At 42.8% G+C, this 26,486-nt stretch overlaps 1 protein-coding gene and 1 long non-coding RNA gene across 2 annotated transcripts; both read right to left on the bottom strand.

The window, feature by feature from the left end:
- Positions 1-12,260: 12,260 nt before the first annotated feature.
- Positions 12,261-16,619, bottom strand: LOC144006779 (uncharacterized). Its single transcript, XM_077505815.1, has 2 exons — positions 13,594-16,619; positions 12,261-12,919 (listed from the first exon to the last, which is right to left on the bottom strand). The coding sequence occupies exon 1, from the start codon at positions 16,572-16,574 to the stop codon at positions 13,989-13,991; it is 2,586 nt and encodes an 861-aa protein (XP_077361941.1). The 5' UTR covers positions 16,575-16,619; the 3' UTR covers positions 12,261-12,919; positions 13,594-13,988.
- A 2,480-nt stretch (positions 16,620-19,099) lies between these two features.
- Positions 19,100-20,259, bottom strand: LOC144006468 (uncharacterized). The gene is made up of 2 exons (XR_013279837.1): positions 20,019-20,259; positions 19,100-19,630 (listed from the first exon to the last, which is right to left on the bottom strand). It is a non-coding gene; the product is annotated as an uncharacterized LOC144006468 (long non-coding RNA).
- Between the last annotated feature and the right edge of the window lie 6,227 nt (positions 20,260-26,486).

Genomic DNA, 26,486 nt, shown 5'->3' with positions numbered 1-26,486 from the left:
AGCAGCGACCGCTGCGAGGTCTCTCTTGTTTTTGTAAGAATTATTATTATTCTTCCGCTTCTTCTTCTTCTTCTCCGTAAACGATCGCATTTTTGAGGGCCTAAACATTTACGAAAACTCAACAAACTTTGCAATCTCTTCGGGCCCGGCGTAAAATTTGATATTATGAAGTTGTCATAACAACGCGACTCTATAGCGCCCCCTAGCATAGAAAAATAAAAACCAAGCCCGGCACATTTGAACTAAATTGGCTGGCCCGTGTAGCACCCTGAGACGCACACAAAAAGTCAGTGGAAGCCATTTCCTAAAATGTACAGGAAGTGAGCTATGAATTTTTGAATGTCCAATTTTGGCTAATTTTGGCACATTCATTGTGGTCATGCTTTTTCCCCCTTTGCAAACATTTTTCATCCAGTTGACTTCAAACTTGCCATGTATCTCAAGGCCTGAGACAACAACTGGGCAAAAAATCTTGACTTTTTGAAATACTATATGACGGGGCATCAAATATTGCCTTTAAAATTTCATTTGTCCAGAAAGAAAAAATGCTTAATAAGTCCCATGGACAAGCTCCAAAAAATCTCAAACTTCTCGTGCAACTTAATAGTCACGGCCTGAAAACATCTATATGATAAAATTCAGTTATACATATTGCGCCACTTAGTGGTGACAATAAATATCATACTTTATGTTTTTAACTACTGTGCCTAGCTCTTTGAAGGGATCCAGTTGAAAATTGGTCAGAAAAGCCTTAAGATGTTGATCATGCCCCACACAGAATATTGTAACTTTTCGCCAAAGGCCGTGGCCGCTACGGTGCCGCAAAGTCTGAAGATTTTTCATGACAATTAAAGCTGCATTAACTTGACCGAGATGATCCTATCTTCTCAAAATTTCACACAATTGATAAGAGTCGAGCCCTTAACACATCTACGAACTTATATTTCATCCTACTGATAGCGCCACCTATTGGCAATTTTTTTTTCTTACGATTTTTCTTCAATGTTTTTCTCCAAACACGTTAACTGGACCTACCTCATATTTGCTCAGATGAGGGTTTCGGCCTTCATGATGTCACACGAAATTTGTGAGTTTTCGTGAAACGCTGTGGGCGTGGCTAAGGCTGTTCGCCAAGAAAACAACGCCAATTTTGAGGGCCAAAACATGCACAGAAACTCGTGAAACTTGGCGCACACATCTGGCCTGGCAAAATGAGCAATATTTTATCGTGGATTGTGCTTTTTACAAAAATGACTCAATAGCGCCCCCTACAAATTTTTAACTAAGCAGCCCCGGTTGTACGTTTAAGCAAGATCGCAAGAAGTTAAGCAAGAAGTTTAAGCAAGGTGTATGAGGGAGCCCAAGACCTACAAAAAAAGTCTCTTGGACCTATATGCTAAAATGAACAGGAAGTGAGCTACGAATTTTTGAATGTCCCATTTTTTTACGATTTTAGCACATTTACAGGGAGCATACTTTTGCCCACTTCTCCTACACGTTTCATCCGACTGACTTCAGACTTGACCTGGACCATGTCAAGACCTGAGCCAACTACAGGGGGAAAAAATCTTGACTTTTCGGAATACTATATGATGAGGGCGGGGCATCAAATTTTGTGTTTCGCAATGAAAAAGGATATGCTTAATAACTCCCCGGTGCATGCTCCAAAAAATCCCAAACTTGACATGTATATTTATAGTAAAGGCCTGAAGGTATCTCTATGACAATATTCAGTTATATATGCAGCGCCACCTAGCCCTTGAGGCGTGAAAAAAAAATACCTCACTTACGGTATTTTTACAAAAATTGTAAACACGTTTCGCAATGAAAAAGGATATGCTTAATAACTCCCCGGTGCATGCTCCAAAAAATCCCAAACTTGACAGGTATGTTTATAGTCAAGGCCTGAAAATATCTCTATGACAACATTCAGTTATATATGCAGCGCCACCTAGCCCTTGAGGCAAAACAAAAAAATACCCCACATACGGTATTTTGTACAAAAAATGTAAACTCATTCTAACTGTTATAATTTAGTCATTTATGAATATTCTTTTACTTTCCACCACTCAAAATGTTCACTGGCATCAGACTTATCCAAAGCTTGGATCTGCTGGTTTATGTCGGCGGTCACTTTGTCGAGTTGAAGTTTCAGGTCTTCCTTAATTATGGCTCGGAAATCAAACAGCTCTTTTTTCATGTCCATTTTTAAATCATCCATCTCCTTCGCCATGACTTCGCTAACCACCTTACGGAGAGAGCTAATGGTAGCAATGCCGAAAAGCAGAAGGCAAAAGAAGAGGTCCAGAAAGCTAAAGCTTGCAGCCTGACTGCTGACATGTGGACCTCTGTGAACATGGAGGCTTATCTTAGTGTGACGTGTCACTTTATTGCTGAGGACACTGTCAACACCATCCTGCTGGGAGTGGAACATTTTCCACAGAGCCACACAGCAGAGAACTTGGCCCAGGCAAAGACAAAAATTATGGCAGAATGGGGAATTAAGGAGAAGGTCAAATGCCTGGTCACAGATGATGCATCCACCATGATAGCCTGTGCACACACTTTGGGTGTAAGGCAAAGCATTTGTGTTGCACATTCCCTAAATTTGATTGTGTGAAAGTCATTTGACCAGGTCCCTATCTTGTCAGAGATAAGGGCAAAAACCAGAAAAATTGTGGCCTATTTCCAGACCTCCACAACAGCAAAAGAACGCCTTGGCCACATGCAAGAGTCGATGGGAAGACCAAAACACAAGTTGCTGATGGAGATAGAAACCCGCTGGACTAGCACACTGCTTATGCTCCAGCGTGTCTTTGAGCAGCGGGAAGCCATGGGGGCTGCCCTTACTTCTCTGTCGGTGGACCTTCCCCAACTCACTTCCAGTGACGTCAAAACTATAGAAGAAGTCATTAAAGTGCTTGGCCCATTCCACCAGGCAACTGTTGAGGTTTCAGAGGAGAAACGGGTGTCTGGGTCTAAAGTAATACCACTAATGAAAATGCTTCTACATGCAATGGATTGTGAAGCATTGAATGTGACGACAGAAACACCAAAAATGTTGGCAGACATTTTAAAGGTAAGTCTGAAGGATCATCTGTCCAAATTGGAGACTGCCAGTGTAATGACACTGGCAACACTGCTGGATCCACGTTTCAAAGTACTGGGATTCCACAGTGAATCAAGGGCAAATGAGGCTGTTAGAAGACTGAAAATGGAGTGCGCCAACATCATCTCTCTGCCAGCAATTGCTCCACAAAGGCTTCAAGTGAGGGAGGAAAATCCGGCGGCACAATCAGCATCTGGCTGAGGTAAGATTTTATATCTTTATATGTTTACTATAATACTATCATGAACTCTTTTCTTTCTTTTTTTTTTAGGTGGTGGAAACCTGTGTAGTCTATTTGACACTTCGGTGAATGAGAGATGAGGCGTGTCCAATGCAGAAGCAGAGACTATTGTGGAAGTACAACGGTACCTCACCCAAAAATACATTTCAAGGAATGAGGACCCACTGCTCTTTTGGAAGGACCACAAAACAACTTATCCACATCTGTACCAGTTGGTACTTCAGTTCCTTTGCACGCCTGCTTCCTCTGTCCCCTGCGAGAGGGTTTTCTCAAAGGCAGGGGAAATCATATCCAAAAAAAGGAATCGACTGAGCCCCAACACAGTCAAAATGATTTTATTCCTTAACAAAAATCAATAAAATACACCATTCCCTCGATCCAATGTGTGTCCCAGTTACACAAGCACATCAAGTAACTGAACATACAACTGACAAATATACGGACAATATTTAATGGACAAAACCTCCTTTATTTTGTGCACAGATTTACTGGTTTGTTGCCTGTTGAGAACAAAACATCTGCGTTACATCAAATGACCAGCAGATGTCAGCACTACTTAATGAGCTATTAAACGAGGCCTGGACTGATCAGCCTTTTGGCGAAGCAATTGGCCCAAAAGACTCAATACATTCACGGGGCTTCATCCCGCCATCACTAGAATAAACTTGACCAAACTAGAGATGAGACCAGACTAAGAGAAACTTTGATTACACATAGAGACATACACAGCACTAACTACCACACAAGGACAAAGCAAGGTATATTGCTACACAGCAACAGATACAGCATGCAATGTTCCCACACCCGCTGAAACAAACACCACTCCCTTATACCAACACTAATGAGACAATAACCAGACACACCTAAGAAACACAGCAGGCACAGGGCACTAATTAGGTCACACAAACTGGGAGGGGAGACACACACAGGTGGACAAGTATAACAGTGACGAGACTAGGGGAGACAAAATTTATCCGATCATTTTCAAACTTGGTGTGTTTCATCTTAAGATGTTTACGATGAAAAGTCATCTAAAGCTTTTTATTTGGTCGCATGCCATTGCCATAGTGATGCATTATTTGCCAAGATAAATTCTGTTGGGTTTTTTTTAAGTCTCAACATGTGTGAACATTCATGAAACTTTGCACATACATCAGACCTGTCATGAAAATGAATATTTTAGAGATTTCTTTTGCAATTTGCAATAAATGGCTTAATAGCGCTCTCTAGACATTTTTATGAAGCTATTCTGATTGTATTATTAAGCTAGATTTGTGAGAATTGGGACAGATACCTATCAGCCTAACCCCGGGTTTACACCGGATGCGGTTGCGGTGCGGTTGCGGTGCGTTCCGGCGACGCAAGCAATTAGATTCCATTCATTCGAATGGTGCAGTTTACACCGCTTGCGGGTGCGTTGCGTGTCGACTGCGTCTCAGCTGCGGCGTGCCGCAGCCCTTCCGCAAGGATAGCCTATTTTCTATTTTTGCCGGACGCCGCAGCGGTAGGCCTCCGGCAAATGGCAAGCTAGCACAAAACACATCGAGGGGGACAGGAAGACCGACGCAGTTTCAAAATAAATTTCCGGTTACCTTTCAAGATAAAACACTTGTCAGCTCCTATTTCGCAAGCATGCTAGCAAAACGTGATGTGGGCGTAGACGGGCCTGGAGTTAACGTGCGAGGTGCTCATTCACGGTTTAGACACCAGCGAACATGGATGAGGAGAGGTTTATATTGGAGGTAGAAAGCCACAAAATAATAAAAGTCCACCTCTCTTTCTGCTTCTCTGTTGAGCACAGACTTTCTGTGTGTTGGTCGTTGTTTTTAATGCCACATGATCGCGCGCGGTCACGCGAGACACGACGGGAAGTGGTCGGCGACGGAGCTGCCGGACCGCAGCTGTGCGGAGCCGGTGTGGATTGGCGAAAAAATTGACGCGTCCGGAGCACGCAGTCAAGCCGCACCGCACCGCAGCCGCACCGCACACGCAACCGGTGTAAACCCGGGGTAAGACCTACAAAAAAGTATTATGTAGTCATATGCTAAACCTAACAGGAAGTCTGCCATTTGATTTTATTTAGGGAATTATGCACCATCTTTGGCCTTTCGATGAAACTTTGCACACACAAGGCTTGGCAAAAACATTTTACACGGGCCTTGTCCTATTTGACAATACCCGAACGTGCCAGTGCAAGTACCCCAACGTGGTATGGGTTGCGAGGGCCCTTTATAGCTGCTCGCAGCTGTAGTTATTATTATTATTATCAAAAATTTGCATGTTTGTGAATGTGAGTGTGAATGGTGTCTCATGGTTGTTTGGCAATCAGTCTATGGTGTACCCCGCCTCTCACACAAAGTTCGCTGGGACAGGCTGCAGTTGACCTGTGACCCGAAAGAGGACAGGCGGTATGGAAAATGGATGGACAGTATTAAATTGCTTTCATTGCTACTTCTGACTTGTCGTTAAAATACTTAAGTCCCACTGGCAGCTAGGCTCTGCTAAGTGAAGTGACTGTCACTGGTGCCAGTGCAACCCATACGGAAAAGAACTACAAAAGTTTTGTAAAATTTGTATCTATTTTATATGAGACTTGTAAGTGTCGTATATGAGAGTGGAATCAGATATAAAATCCTTAGTAAAGTTGTACAATACGAAACATATATAGTTTGGCAATTTAGAAAAAAAATATATATGACAGCAATTCTACATATAATTACCTTAGTAGATCGCGTGTGTATTATCAAACTTAGTGGAACAACCATCTTGAACAAACAACTTGTATTGTAAGGGGCCAACATTCTGCGCAAGAATCGTCATCACGTGTGTGTGTGTGTGTGTGTGCGCGTGCGTGGGGTGGGGGTTCTGTCGGGGCTTGCTCGTACAGCGGCTGACTTGCGCCAAAAACTATTTGATGATAGGGGCCCTCAAGCGTGCCAATTTCAGAGGCAATGTCTGCATTAAGAATACCGCCCGCCCATTTAAAAATAAAAGTTGAAATACCTCTCCTTTTGTTCCGAAGTTTGCAAGCCACACTTGTATCAACTAGGAATCATAATTCTGACAAATAAGTTACTGGAATATTAATTTTTTTGACTTACGTTTCATAATTATTACATGGGTAATATGCATAAAATAAAAAAACCAGGCATATTAGTTTTAAATTACACCGTATTCAAAATGTAGTGGGGAATTGATAGAGAAAACAACTCGTTTACTCCAGTCTTTCAGTTGAATTTTAATTGTGTTGAAAATATGAGAATAGTACATTACAAATAGCAATACTGAATTTTTACAGTCCAACAAAACAATCACTGCCAGTGACATATTTGATTTACTGACAACATGCATTGCACAATATCTCACATAAGATTAAATGTAAATTCTACATTCACTCTGAAATAAATATTGTATTTACACTGGTAGTCATGTAGACACGTGTTTCCTATGTGACAACCTTGAGTGACACATTTAGATGACATTCATTCACTTACAGTAAAATGTGTTCAGTAGTTGACAAACAATCGAGCTGGACTGTGGACTGACGGATAACACGGGCTGAGGGCTGAGCAGATGTCACCAAAAAATAAAATATTGATGATGTCACTAACATGAATGAGGTGAACCTGTACCATGTATTAACAAATGAATGCAACGATGCAATGATTGTTTGAGATAATCGATATGTCACACAGAACTGGTATGTCACACAACACTGGTCTGAAATGTCTTTGGTATAGTGTCAACTTCATTAGCGTTTAAACATGCCCCATAATTGGTAAATAAACTTGTGAACCAGCAGCCAGCATAAAACACAACACATACATATACATCCATTTACGGTAACACAGTTGCACACACACAACACACACTCATTTGTCATAACACACATACTTAAATGGAGTACGGGAGTGAAGACTTTTTGTCCTGTCACTATGATGTGACATGAAATGTAGTTTTGACATGTCACGATGAGATTGCAAGACGTGGTTTTAACATAACATGTATTTTGTTTAGAGTTTGGTTTGAATTTTTATGTTTATTGTAAGGGAAATCGGTCCAATTAATTATTAAATCAATAATTGTTAATTATTAAATTAATAATCAATTGGCTCATTAATTGAAGGAGACTCAAACTTAATATTTAAATTAAGTTGAGCTTGCCTGCGGAGCACCACATCTCTTTTTGATAATTTTATCAGGATAACAGATGAGAACCTCGTTGAATCAGTCATTAAAATGAAGGTTGTGCCCTTACTACAATTTTGTGAGTTCTTTGTTCAGCTTAGAGGTCACTATAAATTGATGAAACACACACACAGTAAACCAGGTTTTGAGTTTTGTGCACGTTTATTCTCTAACCTAGGTGGGATAATCTACTTAGAATTTAAAGAGCAAAACTAACTAATATGATAGGAAATGAAACGAGAACTAAAATAATAAAAATAATCAAAGTGGAAGAAAAGAAGAAAAGAGAAACGGTCTTAACCAAGGTGATGGATTTCTTGAATCAACCAACATGGGACCCACAATCAACCTAGTTTGCACCAATTTGTACTAGGGCGAAGGCCTGCAAAGTTGCACTTACAGATGGGGTTGATCTGAGAAGCAGGACCCTGGATGGAGACTCGCCAAGCCCGTTTGAAGATAGAATGGAGAAGGTTCAGTTCAGGAGAGGGAGAGACAGGTCGTCCGGCTGGCCAACTGAGCGTCACGGGGTCAACCTGCTGGCTGGGAAGAGGCCCTCTTGGTTGAAGCCTCGGTGCTTGGGAAAAGCACCATCCGTTGAGCCTTTGCAGGGACTAAAAGCAGCGTGTTTCGCTGCGCCTGTCGCTACACGCGATGGCTTCTGTGCGTTGCCGTGTGCTGGAGGTTAAGCTAGCTGGGCTAGCCCTTTGTCTGGCAGCCGCGCCGATGGAGACCATGAAAGAGCCAAGAGGAGCAAAGGAGCAGCGAAGAAGCGGGAGCCAAAGAGCAGCGGAGAAGAGAGCGAGCAGCAAGCAGGGAGCGTGCTTTTAAATTTGGAGGGCGGCGGCCTCCACACCAGGGGGGCCGGGTGAGACCACAGTGGAAAGTTACCAGCTGAGGGAGGTTTTTGGTAGACTAATCAGATTGAATCTGGATCCCATGTGTGTTAAGATTCTAAGGTCAGAATTCAACCAATGCAACACGTACAATTGAATACCTCAAATGAAATGTTACCTAGCTTACACTGTTAAAACATGCATACACATGAAAGTTTAGTGGAGAATCTGCCACTGCAATGGAACATTTTCATGACATTTCATGGAGTCAACATTTCACAAATGGCAAACATAACATTTCATAATTCATTGTTCTGTTGCAAAATAAGAAAGTCAAGTTTCTAAGAAGGCTTTTACTGTTCTGATTTGTGTGTGTGTGCGCGTGCGCGTGTCAGTCAGAGCATGTGTGGCTCTTTGTGGGGGATGTTCTTGTGCTCCCCACCCCCCACAGTGGCATGTTCAGGCCACAGGAGCTCAATTCCTTTGGAACTGAGGTTGCAAAAAGTTACAACCGGCCGATAATCGTTACAGATCCTCCCTTTGGCGATGGAAACGTTCTTCGACAGAACGTTTCGGTCGGCACTTCTAGACGTGGCATCGGCAGGTGGACAGGTGAAGCACAACAATGCAGTTACCAGAGTACAAAGTTGGTGCAAACCCACCCCTCCCCTCCCTTTGCTAAAGCTAGACTCGGCAGTTGGCTATGATGTTATCTTTCCCTCTAGGTCTACACTACGTGTCGTGTATAGAGTGGAAGGGGAAAGTAACAGACGCAACAGGAGAAGAACACGAGAGTGAAAAATAGAAGTCCAATAGTTGTCTAGAGGCCTGTGTAGGAATGTCATGTCAATGTGACTGAAAGGGGGCACTTTCGGTTCTTACTATGACTTTGGATCTTTCTAGGGCAAAAGAAAGCTGTATTAAGGGAGCATGCAGGCCGAGAAGATGTTCTCACAACTGAGCTGTTGATGTATCAAACAGATTAGTGCAGCATGTCAAGTCTCAGTGCTCTGGTTGGGACACCGAGAAGAAACAAACTGTCTCGTGGTTAGTTTGGTTCAGCTTAGCGTGATGCTAGGCAGATTGAGGACTAGCGTAGTCCTTTTGGTTGTTTTGTCGGGAGACGGTAGATTGGTAATTTGTTTGCTACGCGTTGTTAGGCAAAAGGAATCTCGGTCGTGACTCGCGTGTTTTGCCATTTTCAAGTTAACGGTGTTTGGACTAACAGCGTTAGCAGTTAAGGTTCTTATTTTAAATAAGAAGCTAATAAAAGCAGTAGCTAAAAGCACATTTCTTACCAATCGCTTTAGTCGTTTGGGGAGTCTGCTGAAGTTCATTTGAGTCACTGTACACTTTCTAGGATGTTTGTTTATGCACATGGTGTCATAAGTATGAGTGCGGGTGTGCGAATGGGTGGAGCACAAATTTAATTGGCTATTCAATGGCGTTATGGCGGTTAGGTTTGGCCCTAGCCACTTTAAATATGTCGTTAGCGCATTCATACACAACAGCAGCAAAAATGTGTTAGCCATTAGGCGCCAGGGTGTCTGAAACCACTGTTTGGAAAGGGACCGTTTGGGTCCTGCATCAGTTGGAAAGGCAAATGCACCCATAGGTGCCTGATGGGTGGGAGCCAAAAGCTCCAAGTCATCTTGAGGATGAACCACAGGAAGAATCACAGGTGTATCTTGGACCTGCTGATGATGGTCAACAAAGATGGGCGAGGTTCGTCCCTCAATTGTAACCAAGGAAGTGAGGTCATGGAGGTTGGGCCTGATTGGCTGGTCCATTCCTGTTGTGATTACCTCCCTTTGACAGATATGTTTCATGTCATGGGCGTATGATGTCATGACCCCCCCTTCGGCTACGTGGAGCCACGAACGGCAGAGATGTGCGGTCCACGGAGGAGCAAGAAGAAAGCCCATGACAGGAAGCAAAAGGTGACCACCAAAAGCGAATGTCTTGGCATGAACAGGTGAGCCGTCGACAGGCGGACAAGGAAGGCACGCGGCGGCGGTGAGCCACACAATGAGCAAAAGCAAGAGTAGAACAATGGACTGCAAGTTCATTGAAATCAGATAAGTGTTGTTGAGCACAAAGGCTGACAACGTGTGGCCCAAAAGAAGTACTGCACGCGCGAAAGCGGGGGCAGTGAATGGCAGGGCAGTGGCGCGCACCATTGCAAGGGTGGGCTGGGTGGGTAACAACTTGCTCAGAAATAGGCACAACGCGCCAAGCAGATTGCAAAGAACAACCACTGTGTTGTTTGGGTTGTTTGATGACAATTTCAAGTGCGATTTCAAGTTCAAAGTCCGCGGTGAAGCTGAATGGTTTTCTTCATAAGTGAGGACAACAGTCTCAATTTGTGTCCTGCGTAGCTCAGAGGTGCAATCCAAGTCGCATTCCGGAAGGTGGCAGAGTTGTACACCCTGAGTGGGATGTTCAACTTGGCCGAGGGGAGAGCTGGTGTTGCGAAGGTGACCTCTTGAGGGCATCTCGGAGACAACAGGCATGGTCCCCCCTTGAGCTGGGTGAGAGTCCTGGTGTGAGTTTTGTACACTCAGAACAGGTTCACAAGAAGTCTCTGTTAGGCTTACCGCATAACAATTGGCAGTTTTGGTCAGCGGTGCTGCAGGCAGAGGCTGCCGCACCTGTGACCAGATTTTGCGTCGGTCGTAATCTATCAGGGGCTTGAAGCGGCCCAGCAGATCTTGACCAATGAGGAGCGGGACTGATTCCACAGCAGACACGTACACAGGAGGCGCTTTCACACCGCAGGAACTTATTCAGGAACTTCCCTATGTTCCGGGGGAGTTTGTCCAAAGTTTGCGTTCACACACAAAAGTAGTTCCGGGTCTGGGGGGGTCGAAACGGTACTACCTAAGTACCTAGGCAAGAGGAGGGTATTTCGGTGTACCCTGAACTACACAAGTGGGGGCGTGTTGTGAAGTGTGTCATGATTGGTTGACTGGACGAGGAGGTGTGTTTTGGATAGGTGAGTTTTTCGCGGTAAAGCCGCCATTTCTTTTTTACTTTTCACTGCTGAGAGCGCGACGATTTTCCCCCCCAAACGTTTTGGAAATGGAAGGATTTTAAAAAAACGATAGGTGGACGGACGAAGAAGTGCAGGCTCTCCTGAGCATTTACGGGGACGAGGAGACCCAACGACAATTTGAAAGTGCCACAAGAAACGATAAAGTCTATCAATTGATAACCGCGAAGCTAGAAGAGCTTAGCATTTTCCACACACAAAGGCAGGTAAGGGAAAAACTCAAGAAACTCAAACAGGACTATAAAAAACTCAAGGACCACAACAGCCGAAGCGGAAATGACCGCAAAATTAATAAATGGTACGAAAGACTGGACGTCATTCTCGGCCACCGGATGGGGTGTACAACCGGTAAAACAAAGGACTCTGCAATTGCAATGCTGGAAGTTATGTGCGAGGACAGAGTTACATTCCTGCAATTTTCTAGTGTGTATTGCCTAAAAAAGCTTCAAGTGCATGCCGCCATATTTGGCAATGTAGTGTGGCATATTCTGTTCTGTAACTATGAAAAATGAAAGTACATTAACGTGAGTGCCGTGTTTTACCCCTACCTAAATCATTGTACTGTACTCTTACTCATAGCACGAATCTGTTGAAACCGTTTAAGTCAGGGGTGGCAAACTGCGGTCCTCGAGGGCCGGTGTCCTGCAGGTTTTGCAGATTTCCCTACTCGAAGTGCAGCTGATTCCAATTAACAGGCTCGTTATCAGGTTTCTGCAGAGCTTGCTGATGAGCTGATCATGAATCAGCTGTGTTGAAGGGAAATATCCAAAACCAGCAGGACTGCGGCCCTCGAGGACCGGATCTCGCCACCCCTGGTTTAAGTCGACGCGTTAGGAAGGTACAAGCGAGGATGGTCCGTCCACAAGCAGAAACTGCGCCACTCGAACAGAGTTTCCTGCCCCTTTGTCAAGTTCCAATAAGTTCAAAGTCATGTAACTGGAAGCTCATCAAAAGTATTTACTGTCACTCATTGTACATTTACATCCCTATAGGTTAGCGGACACGGGACCGAGACCACCTATTTTTGGAATACCTGCACCAATTTGATGAAAAGAAGGGGGAGTCCACGAGTGCAACGTTCTTAGAAGAAATGCAGTTGCACAAGGAGGACCTTGAACTCAGACGCGAGCAGCACAAGGAGGAAGTTGACCTCAGAAGCGAGGAGCGCAAGGAAGATCAACACGTGGCACATGAGCTGGTTGAACAAAGGCACGACAGAGAGTTCCAAATGGGCTTCCTGGCAGTCCAAAACAGACTTGTGGACACAAATAAGCCAAATGCATAAGTAATAAATGCTTTTGTTTTCATATCACTTTTGTGGTTCTGTTTTTTTTTCCACACGAATAAAAACTTATGCTCAATGAATTCTTTTTAATGTTTTTATTTTTGACAAACAGTAATGCAAACATAATTACAGCGTCCCACCATTCAGAGGTTCTGATGTTCTTCCACTCCCTGCGCGGAACACACCCAGATTGGTAGAAGTGGCAAATCTGAAACAGAAACACAAAAAATTAATAAATGTTAATATCTACATTAATTACTTTTGTGCAACAGCCTTGTGATTTACATGACAGAATACCTTAAAATAGCGGAATATGCACCAATTTATGGCCCTATGATAAACCACTGGCTTGAGGTGGCAATCTGACACTTCCAAAATCAGCACTTTTCCCAAAATCCCGGCACCTTTGTTCTAACATTCGTGCATCGTCAAAGAAAGCAAGCCATTTCAACACTTTGGATCGGTCAATCATGTGTTTAACAGAAAAAAAAAAAAAAAAAAATGCGGACAGACTAACAATACGTCCAGGTCCAACGGTATTATGAAATACGCAGCGTACATGTAGCGTGAACAGCAACTCGCCATCAAGCCCTATTTTGCCGTGAATTGCACGAGAACTAGGCAGGAAACACCAGTTTCCAGCGATTGCCCTTTTCATGGCAGAAAGTACGACAACATATCCACAAACGACCGACGCGCGGGGACACACGCAAGTAGACGTGCAACTGAACGCGCCAGTCATACGTTGTGTTTAAGGCACTAATACACTCTGTAACTTCATTTTTTTTTTCGTGTTCTCCACCTTGCAAGGGGAGCTCCGTTACATGTTACAGCTTAATTCCGATGTGAAATAAATTTCGTATAATTGTGTTTAAACCTTACCAGTGCACGTCTTCGTGCTTGCAGGTTTGACTGTCTTTCCAAGTGAGCAAGTCCTGCCCATTTCTCATCTTGATGTGGTAATACGGCGGGTCCCAATGGTTCTCATCAACCTTTCCCGTGAAGTTCTAATTGCTGCAAACACAACTCTGTACAACATGACAAGGAAAACGAAAAGATTATATGCCTTGTATTATAACAAATGGCGATGGAGGATCAAAGGTCGCGTTTTTCAACGTCACACTGGTTGTTTGTCATTCAGTTTTACCGGTACCGCCACTTGCTGGACAGGCGGGGTAGTGCTGTTTTTTTTCCTCCCCTGACATACGTCATCAGTCTCATTTGAATAAACTACCCTGCCTGCTTTCATGCCGTGTGAACGCAAACTCGTGGGCCGCTCACAAGTTCTTCGGACCCGGAACTGACTCTACCATGAACTCAAAGTTCCTGGGCTTTTTGGTGTGAAAGCGCCTCCTAGGGTGGACCAATTTGTGTGGTCCAATCGTCCAGTGTAACGTTGCCATGGAGTCCAGATGGGTGTTAGTCAGTGCAAATGCACCGATCTCCAATGAGCAGTGGTTGACGCGGAGCGTCCGGCCACTGTTCTTCAGCATGGCTTGAAGTTGGTTGAAGAGCGTGTTGGACATTACTGTAATGTCAGCGCCAGGATCAACCAAAGCGTCATAGTCTAATGTTTGTTCAAGTGTCGTCCTCAAATAGAACTTACGCGATGCACCTTTAATCTTGAGGTTACCTAAGACCTGTTTGAATGGTTGATTCGACTCGGTAACAGGTGAACTGGCAGAAGGCAAAGAAGGTGCTGGATCCAGTTGGACTGAAAGAACGGTGTTGTCCGACACCTCTGGCTCATTGATGGCTGTCAGCTGACTGTCGTTGGACAATTTGCGCAGCCCATCAAGAACTTTTGTCCAGATGTTGCTGTCAATTGAGGAGTCACCTGACGTGGATGGGGGCTCCTGAGGACTATTTGTGCGGGGAGGTTTCTTTTTGCGAGGTTTTGTTTTCGCAAAGGGTTTCTCCCGTTCACAACCACGGCTGGAGCTATGACTCAACCGCGCAGGTGCACTGCGGCCGTACTGGTGCTTCTGATGAGAACCATTTTGAGGCCGTTGTGCAGGATTTGATGGGGAAGCGGCGATGTCATCGTCGCTTTGCTGTGATTCGGACTGTCGTTCGACCTCGTCTGAACCACCTGCAACATGGTAAACAGAGGATTCCACTGATTTAGCAGCGTTTTCGCGTAAAAACACAAAGGCCTTGGATGCAAGTTCACGTAGCTCTAGGTTACTTAGCGTGCGAGGACAAGTTGTCACGCCCAAGAGGCGGCTTGTGTTTGGGTGGAGGTTGTTCAGAAAGAGTGTTTTGAATTCTACCTGTTCTTCCATGTTGGGTTCGTTACGATGCCCAAAGTATGCCTTGCGCAGGCGACTATAATACAGGCTGGGTGATTCCTTTCGGCCTTGTTTTACTGACCAGGCAGCAAGAAAGCTCATTGCTGATACTGGGGCATCAAATTCACGAGACAATGCGTGACACAGTGCTCGATAATCATTCAAGATGTGGATCGGCTGGCGGTCGATCCAATCACTTACTTCTCGAGTTGACGTCAATTTCATGAGGTAAATCTTGTCTTCCGTTGTTGCCTGTGGGAATCTCCTCAAATGAAAATCAAGGTCTTTGAGGTACACAGAAGTGTTATCAGAGCAATCTTGTTTTGGCTGAAATTTCTGAATGTGCTTGGCAATCGTGTCTAACTCTTTTGTAGACATGCCTGGTTGCGCCACATGATGAGGTGAAGAAGCATCTGCTTGTTGAGCAGGAGAAGGAAGGTTGGCAGCAACTGGAGACGCACAAGAAGGCGTGGCGCCTAGCGGGGGTGCCAAAACAAGAAGTGTGCTTCTTGGTGGAAGCACAGAGACAGGTGAGCTTGCTCCTCTCAGTGACACTGCAGAGGGAGGGGGCCCCCGCGTGTGTTGAGCGGCACTTGGAGACGTGCTTGCCATGGAGCGAGTGGGAACCGGAAGTGGCACAGGTGGCTGAGAAGCAGGTCCAAGATTTGCAGCAGAAGTCTGCTGCACATCGGACAACGTGGCAGCGTCTGACAAAGGAACAGGTGCGTGCACCACAAGTGGATCAAAATGCAAAGGAGAGTTCACCTGAGACAGGTCCTGAACGGGGACCTCCAAAGCAGTGGTTTGGGACGGCGTCAATGGACACCTGGTGTTACCTTGTGGGACTTGCTGTAATTTCGGTTCAGCATGGGATGACTCGTCATCCCGGCCAGTGTTGAAGGATGGATGCTGCAATCGCCGGAGTTTTTCTTCCATTGCCATCAACTCAGATTTCAAACGAAACGTCTGCCTTTTTCCTTCAATGCGTTCATTTTTCAAAAGTCTAATCTTTTGAGTTAATTCCGCAATTTCATCATTCGCGAGAGCTAGCAAGTACTTGTCAAATTCACGCTCAGTTTGGAGATCAATCCAATGGGCTTCAATGTGCTGATTTGATAGTTCTGCAATGCATTCTTTTAGCTCACGAATTTCAGATGTGGCATTATGCCAATTTTGTTCATGCGTGCGGGCAGTTCGTGTACTCACTTTGAGTTCCTGTGTCAATTTTGTAACTTGGTTTCCCAAGTCCACGCGGTCAGATTCATGCAACCATGCTTCCAACTCGGTTAGCTTGCTGCTAACTTGGGCGTGAATTTGCTGTTCTGCTGTCAGAACGCTTTTCACTTGTTCAAGCTCATGGTCACTCAATTTCCACCGAGCCACTAAATTCACCATTAGTCGGCTGAGGATTTGTGCCATATCTTCGTGGGTTAACGACCCTTGTTGAGCGTCGCAAACGAGTTGCGCAATGTTGGTGTCAAGAATCTCTGCGCTAGCGCTGGCTGTCGCGTCGGCATAGCCTGGAATGAGATTGTTAGTCACGGTCGCAAGGGCATTTTCCAGAGCATCCATTGTTAAAAGTAGCGTTATGATATCAAAGATATGCGTAAGCTCACTTTACTCAATTTGGAAGGACTAATTGTTAGCCAATTAGACAATGCTGAAAATGCTTAAAGATGAGCTTTTTGGGCTCAATTAGTTGATTCAAAATATTTTACCAAAATTTATTAAGGCACAGATTAAAGGATGGTATCCAAATATGTTACCAATTATTTTAAATGGCAATGCATTAAATAATTGAAGACCCTCAACAAAGTATTGTGTTAAGCAATTTAGTCTGCTAAATTACTATTAACCACAGCATACATTTGAGGTTACAGGTTTTAGGAAACAAAAGTCTACTAAGGACAGTCACATTAAATTAAAATTACATTTAATTCAATAGAGGTTTCCAAAAGTGCCTAAAAATTGGGTAAACACTCTTAACACAACGAGAAAAGCTATACACTACTGGTTGAGTGTTGCTTTTAATTAAAACAAAATTAAGTACTTGAAAACGGTGGTTAATTATTTAAACAAACTCTTCAATCATGTCAATAATTAAAGTTATCAAGCGTTTTAATTTTGTTGGCAAAAGTTCCTCGGCTGCGGTACCGTGAATAGCCACAGGAGGACGCCGTCAGCGTTTAAAACGCAACGAGGCTCCTGTGTGTAGTATAGAGTCGTACTTTTGTTCGATCAATAAAGTTTTATGACTTTACCGCATAGACAAAACAACTCCGTCGCTCGTGAGTGACACAGAATGTGTCTTAAAACGAGCGTTTAAATACCTTGCACAAGTTTTAAAATCGTAGCACTTGGCAAGCAAAGTTGTTAGCAAGACGCCGCTAACGTAAACTTTGTCAATGAGTGGCACGTCACCGGAAGTTGCGCGTGCGTGTGTCGCCAGCTGTCAATCTGTCAAACACGTTAAATTCACTCCTTACGGATAATCGCGCGTGTTGTTATGCGCGGCACTGACGCCGAATTATCAAGAAGACACTAATAATTATAATTTAAATAAATCAAGGAGCGGAAATCACGGAAACGTTTTAATTCCCACGGGTTTATATCGCGATGCGAGTATCCTGTAAGGACTCGGTATGTTGTCACTCGTTGCGCGCGCGCGCGCCGTGTCGCGAGCACGGAAACACGGAAGTAGCTTGAATGGTGATGCTACTGAAATGTAAACAAAACAAGTAGAGCACGGCGCAGAACTCTTGCTATTGTTATGAAAACCATAAAGCCTCACTCGCAACCGATACGGTCGTTTAGCTCCCCTTGACGAACGATGGTTCGGTCGAATCGTTTTTTTGTTCCACCTCTACTGAAAACGTAACTTGTCTGACGTCACTCCCCCTGGCGAGAGGGCGGAGACGACCTCATCCCATAATGCTTCACGGACCAGTTGAGGATGGAAATAAATTATTTTTTTTACCACTTTTATGGTCCATAATGCACACTTTTTTTGTTGTGTTGTGTGCCTGTTGGTTAATAAAACTAGTAGTAAAAGTATCATCACTTTTGTTTTGAATGTGCAAACCATTCATGACCAGACCATGGCTGAATTCAGTGTGGTGATCAATGACTTCTGCCTCATCTTCGTAGTTAGCAGTAGTTGTTTGTGACTATTACAACAGTGAGATAGTTTGCCTTCTTCATGAAAATGTGGAGTAACGCATTGATTCTCTGGACAGTAACTTTAATCAGACTACTTTGTAGAATAAAGTAACGCATTAGACTATTAGTTACTTTAGAAAGCAACTTTTTTGATTAACGCGTAACGCGTTACCGGCAACACTGGTCATGAAGCTCTGTTGTTGGCAGTCAAAACACAAATATACGGCTAATTTGGGATAGCTGTTAGGATGAAGTTTTGTTGTTTTTTTTTATACTCATAAAGAAACCTTTGCATTTGTTTCACATACAGGCAGGGGATGGGAATCGAATTTATTTACACTAGCTGCTTCCCCTAAATCTTGGATGTTTGAAGTAGAGATTAAATTCGTGATAATTCTGTGATTATTATTTATTGGTCCTGGTTGTTTACTGTATGAGTCAGATTGAAACAGAAGGGGAATCTGAGTTGTAGGTGTACTTTTGCAATTACACTGACTAGATTTTTTCTTTTAGAGTGCGAGCAGACCAAGGGGTAGAAAATGTAGACATAGCGAGATGCATGTTTACTGTAAGAGGAGCAGGCCAGGGCAGTTTTATTGCTGGTAAAAGCGTACATAACCAGAGGAAAAAACTTTATATGAGTAAAAGTTCTTGGAGTTACTGTAGCTTTCATTAATGTATTTGATATTACAGATCCAGCAAGCTGAAGAGACACTACCCTTGGACCATCACGGTGAACACGGGATCGTTATACCTGACATCCACTGTCGTTTACCTGAGGAAAGATTTGTTGCTTTACGGCAAATCAATCCAAACAAGGAGTCCTTGAGTTTTGGTCGCGTCATTTATTTGCAGACTCTCAATGTTGCTTCTAGTGCTAGTGTCTCGCGGCCCAAAGGGTCATTTAAATTTATGTAAAAAATGAAAATAAATTCCTGTGTAAAACAGTTTGACTTTTATTTCATAAAAAAAAGCATGCATATGAACTAACAACCAGTCAATTATTCAGCATTTTATAGATTTTATACAGACATTTTTCTCAAGAAATGATTGGCCTGCCAACAAGAAATCAAGAAAGCTCAGAAAATGAACTGTTAAACTTAAAACAAACATTTTGGTAGGAACAGCCTGTAATTACTCAAAAAAAATGAAATGGATGTGATTTTTTTTTTTTTTTTGCCCTTTCAATTACACTGTGTCAAATCTGGCATCAAAGGTGATAGCAGTCAGTAGATGTGATTTAAAGGAATGGTAATCACTCATATGAGCAGTTGGAAATGTAATGGTGTTTGTGCAGGGGGTAACATAATGTGTGACCTGGCATTTGTACCTCACAATTGTGGTCAAAGTTTATTGATATTTTAAATTGCTCTCTGTCTGACATAAGCAGGTGCTTGTGGCCCTGCTCAGTTATCCACAGCATCACCTCATGAAGAGAGGTGACCAACCACCAACTTCATCTTCTGCATCTAAAAAGTAAAGAAAAGTGTGCTTGAATTAAGTACCAAACATGTAAAAAAAAAAAATTCTGACAAAGTTATGTTTGACACATGTTTTGAACATTATTGAAATAGGAAAACTACAATGAAACAATCACAGGAACTAAATGTATTTATATTACGTAATCTGTCATTTCCTCTGTATTTCAAACACCCAAGACATAATAAATGTAGCAGAGGCTACTTATTTCAATGACCAGAACTTCTCATAAGTGATTAATAATTAGCATTTTATTAATGTAATGATGTAATGTAATAAAATAATCATGAATAAGCATAATAACAGCTATCTCAGCAGGCCGTTTATTTGGGCCGTTTCTCGTACCAACAAAACATCACGATTCATGACTAGACTAACCAAAATCAAACGGTTACGTGGCCTGGATCCTAGTAGTAGCAGTGTCACCGCTTTGACGGTGCATGAGTTCCCCCTCTTTTTCAACCTGACTCGTACAGTAAACAACCAGGACCAATAAATAATAATCACAGAATTATCACGAATTTAATCCAAGATTTAGGGGAAGCAGCTAGTGTAAATAAATTCGATTCCCAGCCCTGCCTGTATGTGAAACAAATGCAAAGGTTTCTTTATGAGTATAAAAAAACAAAAAACAAAACTTCATCCTAACAGCTATCCCAAATTAGCCGTATATTTGTGTTTTGACTGCCAACAACATAGCTTCATGACTGACTCTGTATCGGACCATCAGTTACCCAGCTAGCTAACATGGCTAAGCAATGCTGAGTGAGTGATTACGTTAATTGTAATGGTTAGAACAAATCACCGGATAAACGATAGATCAAGGGTTGCTTTTAGATAAATGTCAGATAAACAAAACGGAAAACTAGAAGTGGGGGGGGGGTGTCATATTTACCTCGATGCTGGCGGCGACTGGACAAAATGAACCAGGAAATAGTCAGACGAACATTGTCACACCCCCATTCCTATCTGACCAATGAATGTTGTCGCAGCGGCTTCCAAGCTGACCAATGACAAGGCTTCTATCATCGGTTGAACGGAGGACCCCGCCCACACAACACAGAAAAAAATTCGCAACCAAAAAACAGGTTTCAATCAAAAAACAGATCCGCAACCAAAAAACAGATTCGCAACCAAAAAACAGATTCGCAAACAAAACGAAAAAAATACTTGCAAAAGATTTTATTAAAATACAAATCCATGTTTGAAATGGGTTTTTTTGTTTGCAAATTTTTATTTTATATAAAAACCCTTTTTTGTTTGATTAAAATTTATTTGAGGTTGCAAATCCCCTTTTTGTTTGATTGAATTTTTTTTTTGATTGCAAATCCCCTTTTTTTTTGATTGAAATTTTTTTTTGATTGCAAATTCCTTTTTTGTTTGATTGAAAATAAAGACACAAATTTCTCTCCATACAAAATGAGTGTGCCTTAGCTCAGACGAAGTTAAAACCCTGTTATTGGAATGTTATGAATTCTTGCGAGTTAAATTATCATGTATGTGGTCCTTCATCGAACACATACATGACAAATAATTTGTTTTATGAAACGTTAACTGTCAAAAGAGTTTCGATCGTTGACTATGAACACTGGATTAACGATACGCTCCTTTGGTTGTGGGAGAATTTGTTGAAAGTGCATTATAGTCACCCGATCCCAAATCATGATAATTTGTTTCAATTGAAACCTATGAGGGAAATGTTTTAGACTCAATTGATACCCACACCAGATGATTTGTTTTCAGTGCCACAAAAAGATTTTGATAATATTGATAAATGTGTGGTAGAGAGAATATATTTTGACCTAAATATAAAAGAATGGTCTGTTGGCAATTCGCCCAGATGCCCATTATATAAAGTGGACAAATTGATAGGAACAAAATGGGTGCATAATTGTTCAGGGTTACTTGTGAATAATACTGTAAAAGGTGTTTTGCAGGCTTGGAAAGAATTTCGCACTCGTGATCTCGCCAGGACCTGGTGGGGCTTTCAAAGCTGGGAAATGGAAAAAAAATGGGTTCTGCCTTGCCTTAATATGTCATCTAACTATTGGATTAAGTGTCAATATTTGGCCACAGTGTATTCTAAAGAACAAGATACTTATCCAGGTACGTCGCTGTGGTCACCATATTTATATTTTGGCCCCAGGCCTTGGATGATGAATTGCAATTCCGAAAAAACATCCTGTTTGATTCAGCTGGCCCGCGAAAATTGTGGATCAGTGCCAAATTGGGGTGAGTTTTGCAAAAATAAATATCCTTATGCAAATTTTAGTATTCCTGAAGGAGCCCTTTGGGACAAATCACCTAATACCAAAATATGGGAAAGACGAATGCAAGCTGACAAACAACCTTGTCTTAAATGGGTGAATGATTATGGGCTTACACAAACTGAATATCCAAAAATTATGCCTGATCGACCTGATGCTTTGCTGCAAATTGGGGAGGGACATGCATTTAGAAAGTTTGGATTGTTGGAACCATCAGATTCATAATGTGGGGGATAACTTGGGGATTTATTTCCATTATCCTGTGGTTTGACATTGTCGATCAATTAGTATTAATTATGTGGTTTATGAGTTATGCAGTTTTTTGTTTTTGTTTTGTTGTCGTTCCACCCCGGGGAGAGAGTGATGTCAACAGAGAGCCGATTCTCTCTGTTGCTTCACTGTCATCCAGAACTGAGAGGTCGCTTGAACCAGCCAGAATCCCTCATGATGTGTCTGTAACGATCCACCAATCTGGAAGAAGAGGGGTTCACCAACTGAACAGTACAGAAAACAATGATTAAAAAGTTTATTAAATAAATAGCCTGGGGGAAAAAAAGAGGCTACATTTGACCTGCTGTTGCTCATTTGTTCTGTTATGATTTTATTTTGAGTAGTAATTTTGGTTTTTGTTTTAGAACCCTACTCCACGATGTATCCTGTGTGGAACAATCCACGTGAAATATGCTTGGCTGGTGGGGGACGTGATGATGGGAAACTGCTGTTTCCCCCTCTCTTCCCACTCCAATTGGTTCTTCTGCGAGGGGCTCTATGTTAAAAACGAGAATGAAGTTGACATACGACGTGACTTGGCACAATCCGACTTCCATACGGTGGTCTCTGAGTCCTTCGGCACACTGCAGTCGGCCCGAGGAGAGCCTCGGCATCCTGAGGTATACATCGACAACCTCGGGACATGTCTGGGGTTCACCTACCCCCTGCTTCACGTTACATGGCTGCTCAAAGACGACACCCGTTGCATTACAACGCACCTTGATGATGGCACATGCCTGCTGATCTCGTCTCGGCGTTCACGCGCTGACTGGAATCCGTGGAGAGGTGGACCTCTCCCCTTGGCGCCTGCAGCCCGGCCAAGGGCTGTTCAACGGGATCCGCCGGTTGCGGTGGAACAGTTCGTTCCAAACGACCCTCACGATGGGGAGGTCACCCCTGCATCACCCGAACCAACTGCTGGGGAGCCTCCGACTGGGGGTACGGGTGCTGCTCCAACAGAATTGCTCGTATCCTCCCCTTCCCCTGAGACACTAAGTGGCTTAGGACTTCTCCCTGCGCCATCGCCCCTTCCGCTCGATGAGAATACCTCGGCGTCCGAGGTGTTGAGGCGCCTCTTTGACTCTGATCTCTGCGCCTCCGCCCCCCCCTCGCCTGGCGGCCCTGTCGGCTACCGCATTGATGGTCGCAGCGGGCTCTTGGTGCGTGTTTACGATCTCTCCGAGCTGGGAGAGGGGATCTCAGGGGCTGACCACAGCCCCATGGTGATTGATGACTCGGATCGCGCGATGAACTATTCATCTGGTGTTCAATGCGATGCCTAATGTCGGTACGGGACCTGTCTCTCGGCTTTTGTGTGTTCCCTATCTCATATCTCATGTGGGGGGTGACGGATAACACGGGCTGAGGGCTGAGCAGATGTCACCAAAAAATAAAATATTGATGATGTCACTAACATGAATGAGGTGAACCTGTACCATGTATTAACAAATGAATGCAACGATGCAATGATTGTTTGAGATAATCGATATGTCACACAGAACTGGTATGTCACACAACACTGGTCTGAAATGTCTTTGGTATAGTGTCAACTTCATTAGCGTTTAAACATGCCCCATAATTGGTAAATAAACTTGTGAACCAGCAGCCAGCATAAAACACAACACATACATATACATCCATTTACGGTAACACAGTTGCACACACACAACACACACTCATTTGTCATAACACACATACTTAAATGGAGTACGGGAGTGAAGACTTTTTGTCCTGTCACTATGATGTGACATGAAATGTAGTTTTGACATGTCACGATGAGATTGCAAGATGTGGTTTTAACAAAACATGTATTTTGTTTAGAGTTTGGTTTGAATTTTTATGTTTATATTAATCAGTATTGGTGTGGGGTATTATGAGTAAAAAGCTTTGAAGGGATTTTATTCACAAATGGGAAGTACAGGTTATTTTAAAATCATATATGTTTTGTCAGCATAAGAAATTAGACCTTGTCAACAAATGTGTTTTGCAAAACTGTTAAGGTCGCATTTTTAAGAGGAACTGAAAAGAGGAAGTAAGCACCAGACATTTAGAACTCCAGCAGTTCAAACTTTGGTACAGACTGACTGGAACACACTCATCTGTGCTTAGTCATGCTATGTTCAGCATCCCGAGGGTATAAATTGGCGGGGACAAAACGAAACGTGCGTGCAAAAAAGAGCGAGGCTCTCTCTCTGCCGAGAAGGGCATTTTTGGCTCTGTGCCCCATTTACCCCTACATGCTGAATGAGGAAGTAATTCTAACAATCAAAATAAGAGTAATTTGTGGTAGACACATTGTCTTGATTGGCTGTTAGAAGATAATAGTTCCCCTTGTTTTGATCAGTTTTATTAAATTAAACAGCCGGGATAGTAAATGGTAAACTTCCTCAATTATTTTCTTTGAGCTACTAGTTTAGCTCAAAGATAATTAGGCCCAGGTGGTTCATCACAGAATAGCTACCTGTCGTGACCACCCAGCAAAGGAATAATTCTTTTTCAAAGCTTTTGCCCTTCTTTTTGGTTTTTGATTTTTCTTTTCTTTTTATTTTTTCTTGTTTCTTCAATTGATGATCTGGAGTAAGAAGCAACAAATTGTGAGTACATGTGATTCTGTTCTGTTTGAATTTATGATGTGAATCATTATTTTTTGTCATTAATCAACATATATTCATTATTGCACAAATTTTGCTTTGCTATTGGTTTGAACACTGATCAAGTAATAAATCAAGAAAGACAAGAAGTAGTTTAGAGTTTTTATGTGTATGGTCACATTAATCATTGATTTCTTAAACCCAACCTTCACTTTCCTGCTTTAACACTTTTCTCTCACTATTTGAGTCATACTTAGAGATACCTTATTGAATAGATAATAGTTCCATCTACATGTCGGCTGCGTTCCCAAAAATTCCTGAAAGGTTATTTCGGCTTACATAAACAAATAAAACAAGCCCTTACGGTTCTAACAAGGACAGTAAAACATATTTAGGTCATTCTAAGTGCAACCGATCATAGGGAAAGGAGCCGCTGTAAAAAGAGTGTGATTAGATTTAAATCCTTAAATCATCAAAGGTTACTCTTTAAGGGTGTAGTCTAATGGAAGTCGGGGCTGACATTCTAAAACTAGGGCGGTGAGAACCTAAACGAATCCTTTTCGACGCCAGCTTGAAGCGCCCCCGTCACCTCCGTAAATCCCGTGTTACTACGGTTGGAGCCAAAGGGGGGCCTTAACCCTTTGTAACGGAGAGTTGGCCAGGTAAGCGAGATCAGACAGGACATTGAATATACATACATGGTCTAACTATTTTAGTTGCATGTATGGCCTTGTGAAAGCCTGTGGGAAAGTGTACAGTCGACATGTAGCTCAGGTGAGTTCGAATAAGAGAACCTCTGGCTAACGTTTGCACTGTACAATTACCATAGTTTCCTATTGCATATAAACACTGATCACCCATGTCAATAAAATGTGAAACTCTAAAAATACTGCCATCCTTCAAAAGCACTACAGAGTTGTTTCTTTTTTTTGTTTTACTGTAGGTATAGCCATGAACAACTTCACTGTTTACTCCAATTCTACTGTAATAACTCACCACAAAGTTTGTGGGAACGTCTCTCAGTGTGTGGAGAGCAGCTTGGTCACTGAGTGTTATTAGCCTTATGTTTGGTGAGCCAAGGGCAGTCACCTCAGTAAACCTCTTAAACTTCTTCACATGCTGCTTTGCATTTCTCATTTCATTACAAAAATCTGTTACCACTGCAGGTGCATTTGTCAGGGATTTCTTGGCTAATCGGGGTAAAGCGCGGGCTAATGCCACTCGTTTGCATATCTGTTGTGGTACAGCTTGACTACTCTTTACTTGTTTCAAGAGATAGCCATTGAAATCTTCAAACATAAAGGCTGAGTGAGCCCACAACGGACCCCAGTGCTCAACACTTTTGCTTAAATGCAGAAGTGAATGAATGTTGAATGTCATGTGCTCTATCCCGTAGAGTGACTGCACACCTCCAACAATGTACACTAATGCCTTATGTGCATGACTTATCAGTTCAGCATTTAACTTGCAGCCCAAAAGAATGTTTATACCCTCTACGAGTAAAGCCCAATGAGAATGAAACTTCTGTGGAAGTATCCCCTTCAGAACTGGCAAGCTATAGTACAAAAACCAGTTTTGCCATTCGTGGGCTTTCCAGAATTTGCGTTCTGTTATAGATCTTGGAACACTTGGAGGTTTAATAGACAATAAATGTCTGTCTATTTTTGCAGTTTGTGTACCAATACACCATGGCTCAGAAAGGCTCCTGGAATCCATCC

Source organism: Festucalex cinctus, chromosome 18, assembly GCF_051991245.1.
Source record: "Festucalex cinctus isolate MCC-2025b chromosome 18, RoL_Fcin_1.0, whole genome shotgun sequence".
In the NCBI taxonomy this organism is placed as follows: domain Eukaryota; kingdom Metazoa; phylum Chordata; class Actinopteri; order Syngnathiformes; family Syngnathidae; genus Festucalex; species Festucalex cinctus.
The sequence above is the reverse complement of the archived record's forward strand: the minus strand, read 5'-3'. Positions and strand labels throughout refer to the sequence as shown.

What these genes read in the sequence shown, in the direction of transcription:
- LOC144006779 (XM_077505815.1), bottom strand. Translation starts at nt 16,574, where the DNA reads ATGGATGCTCTGGAAAATGCCCTTGCGACCGTGACTAACAATCTCATT.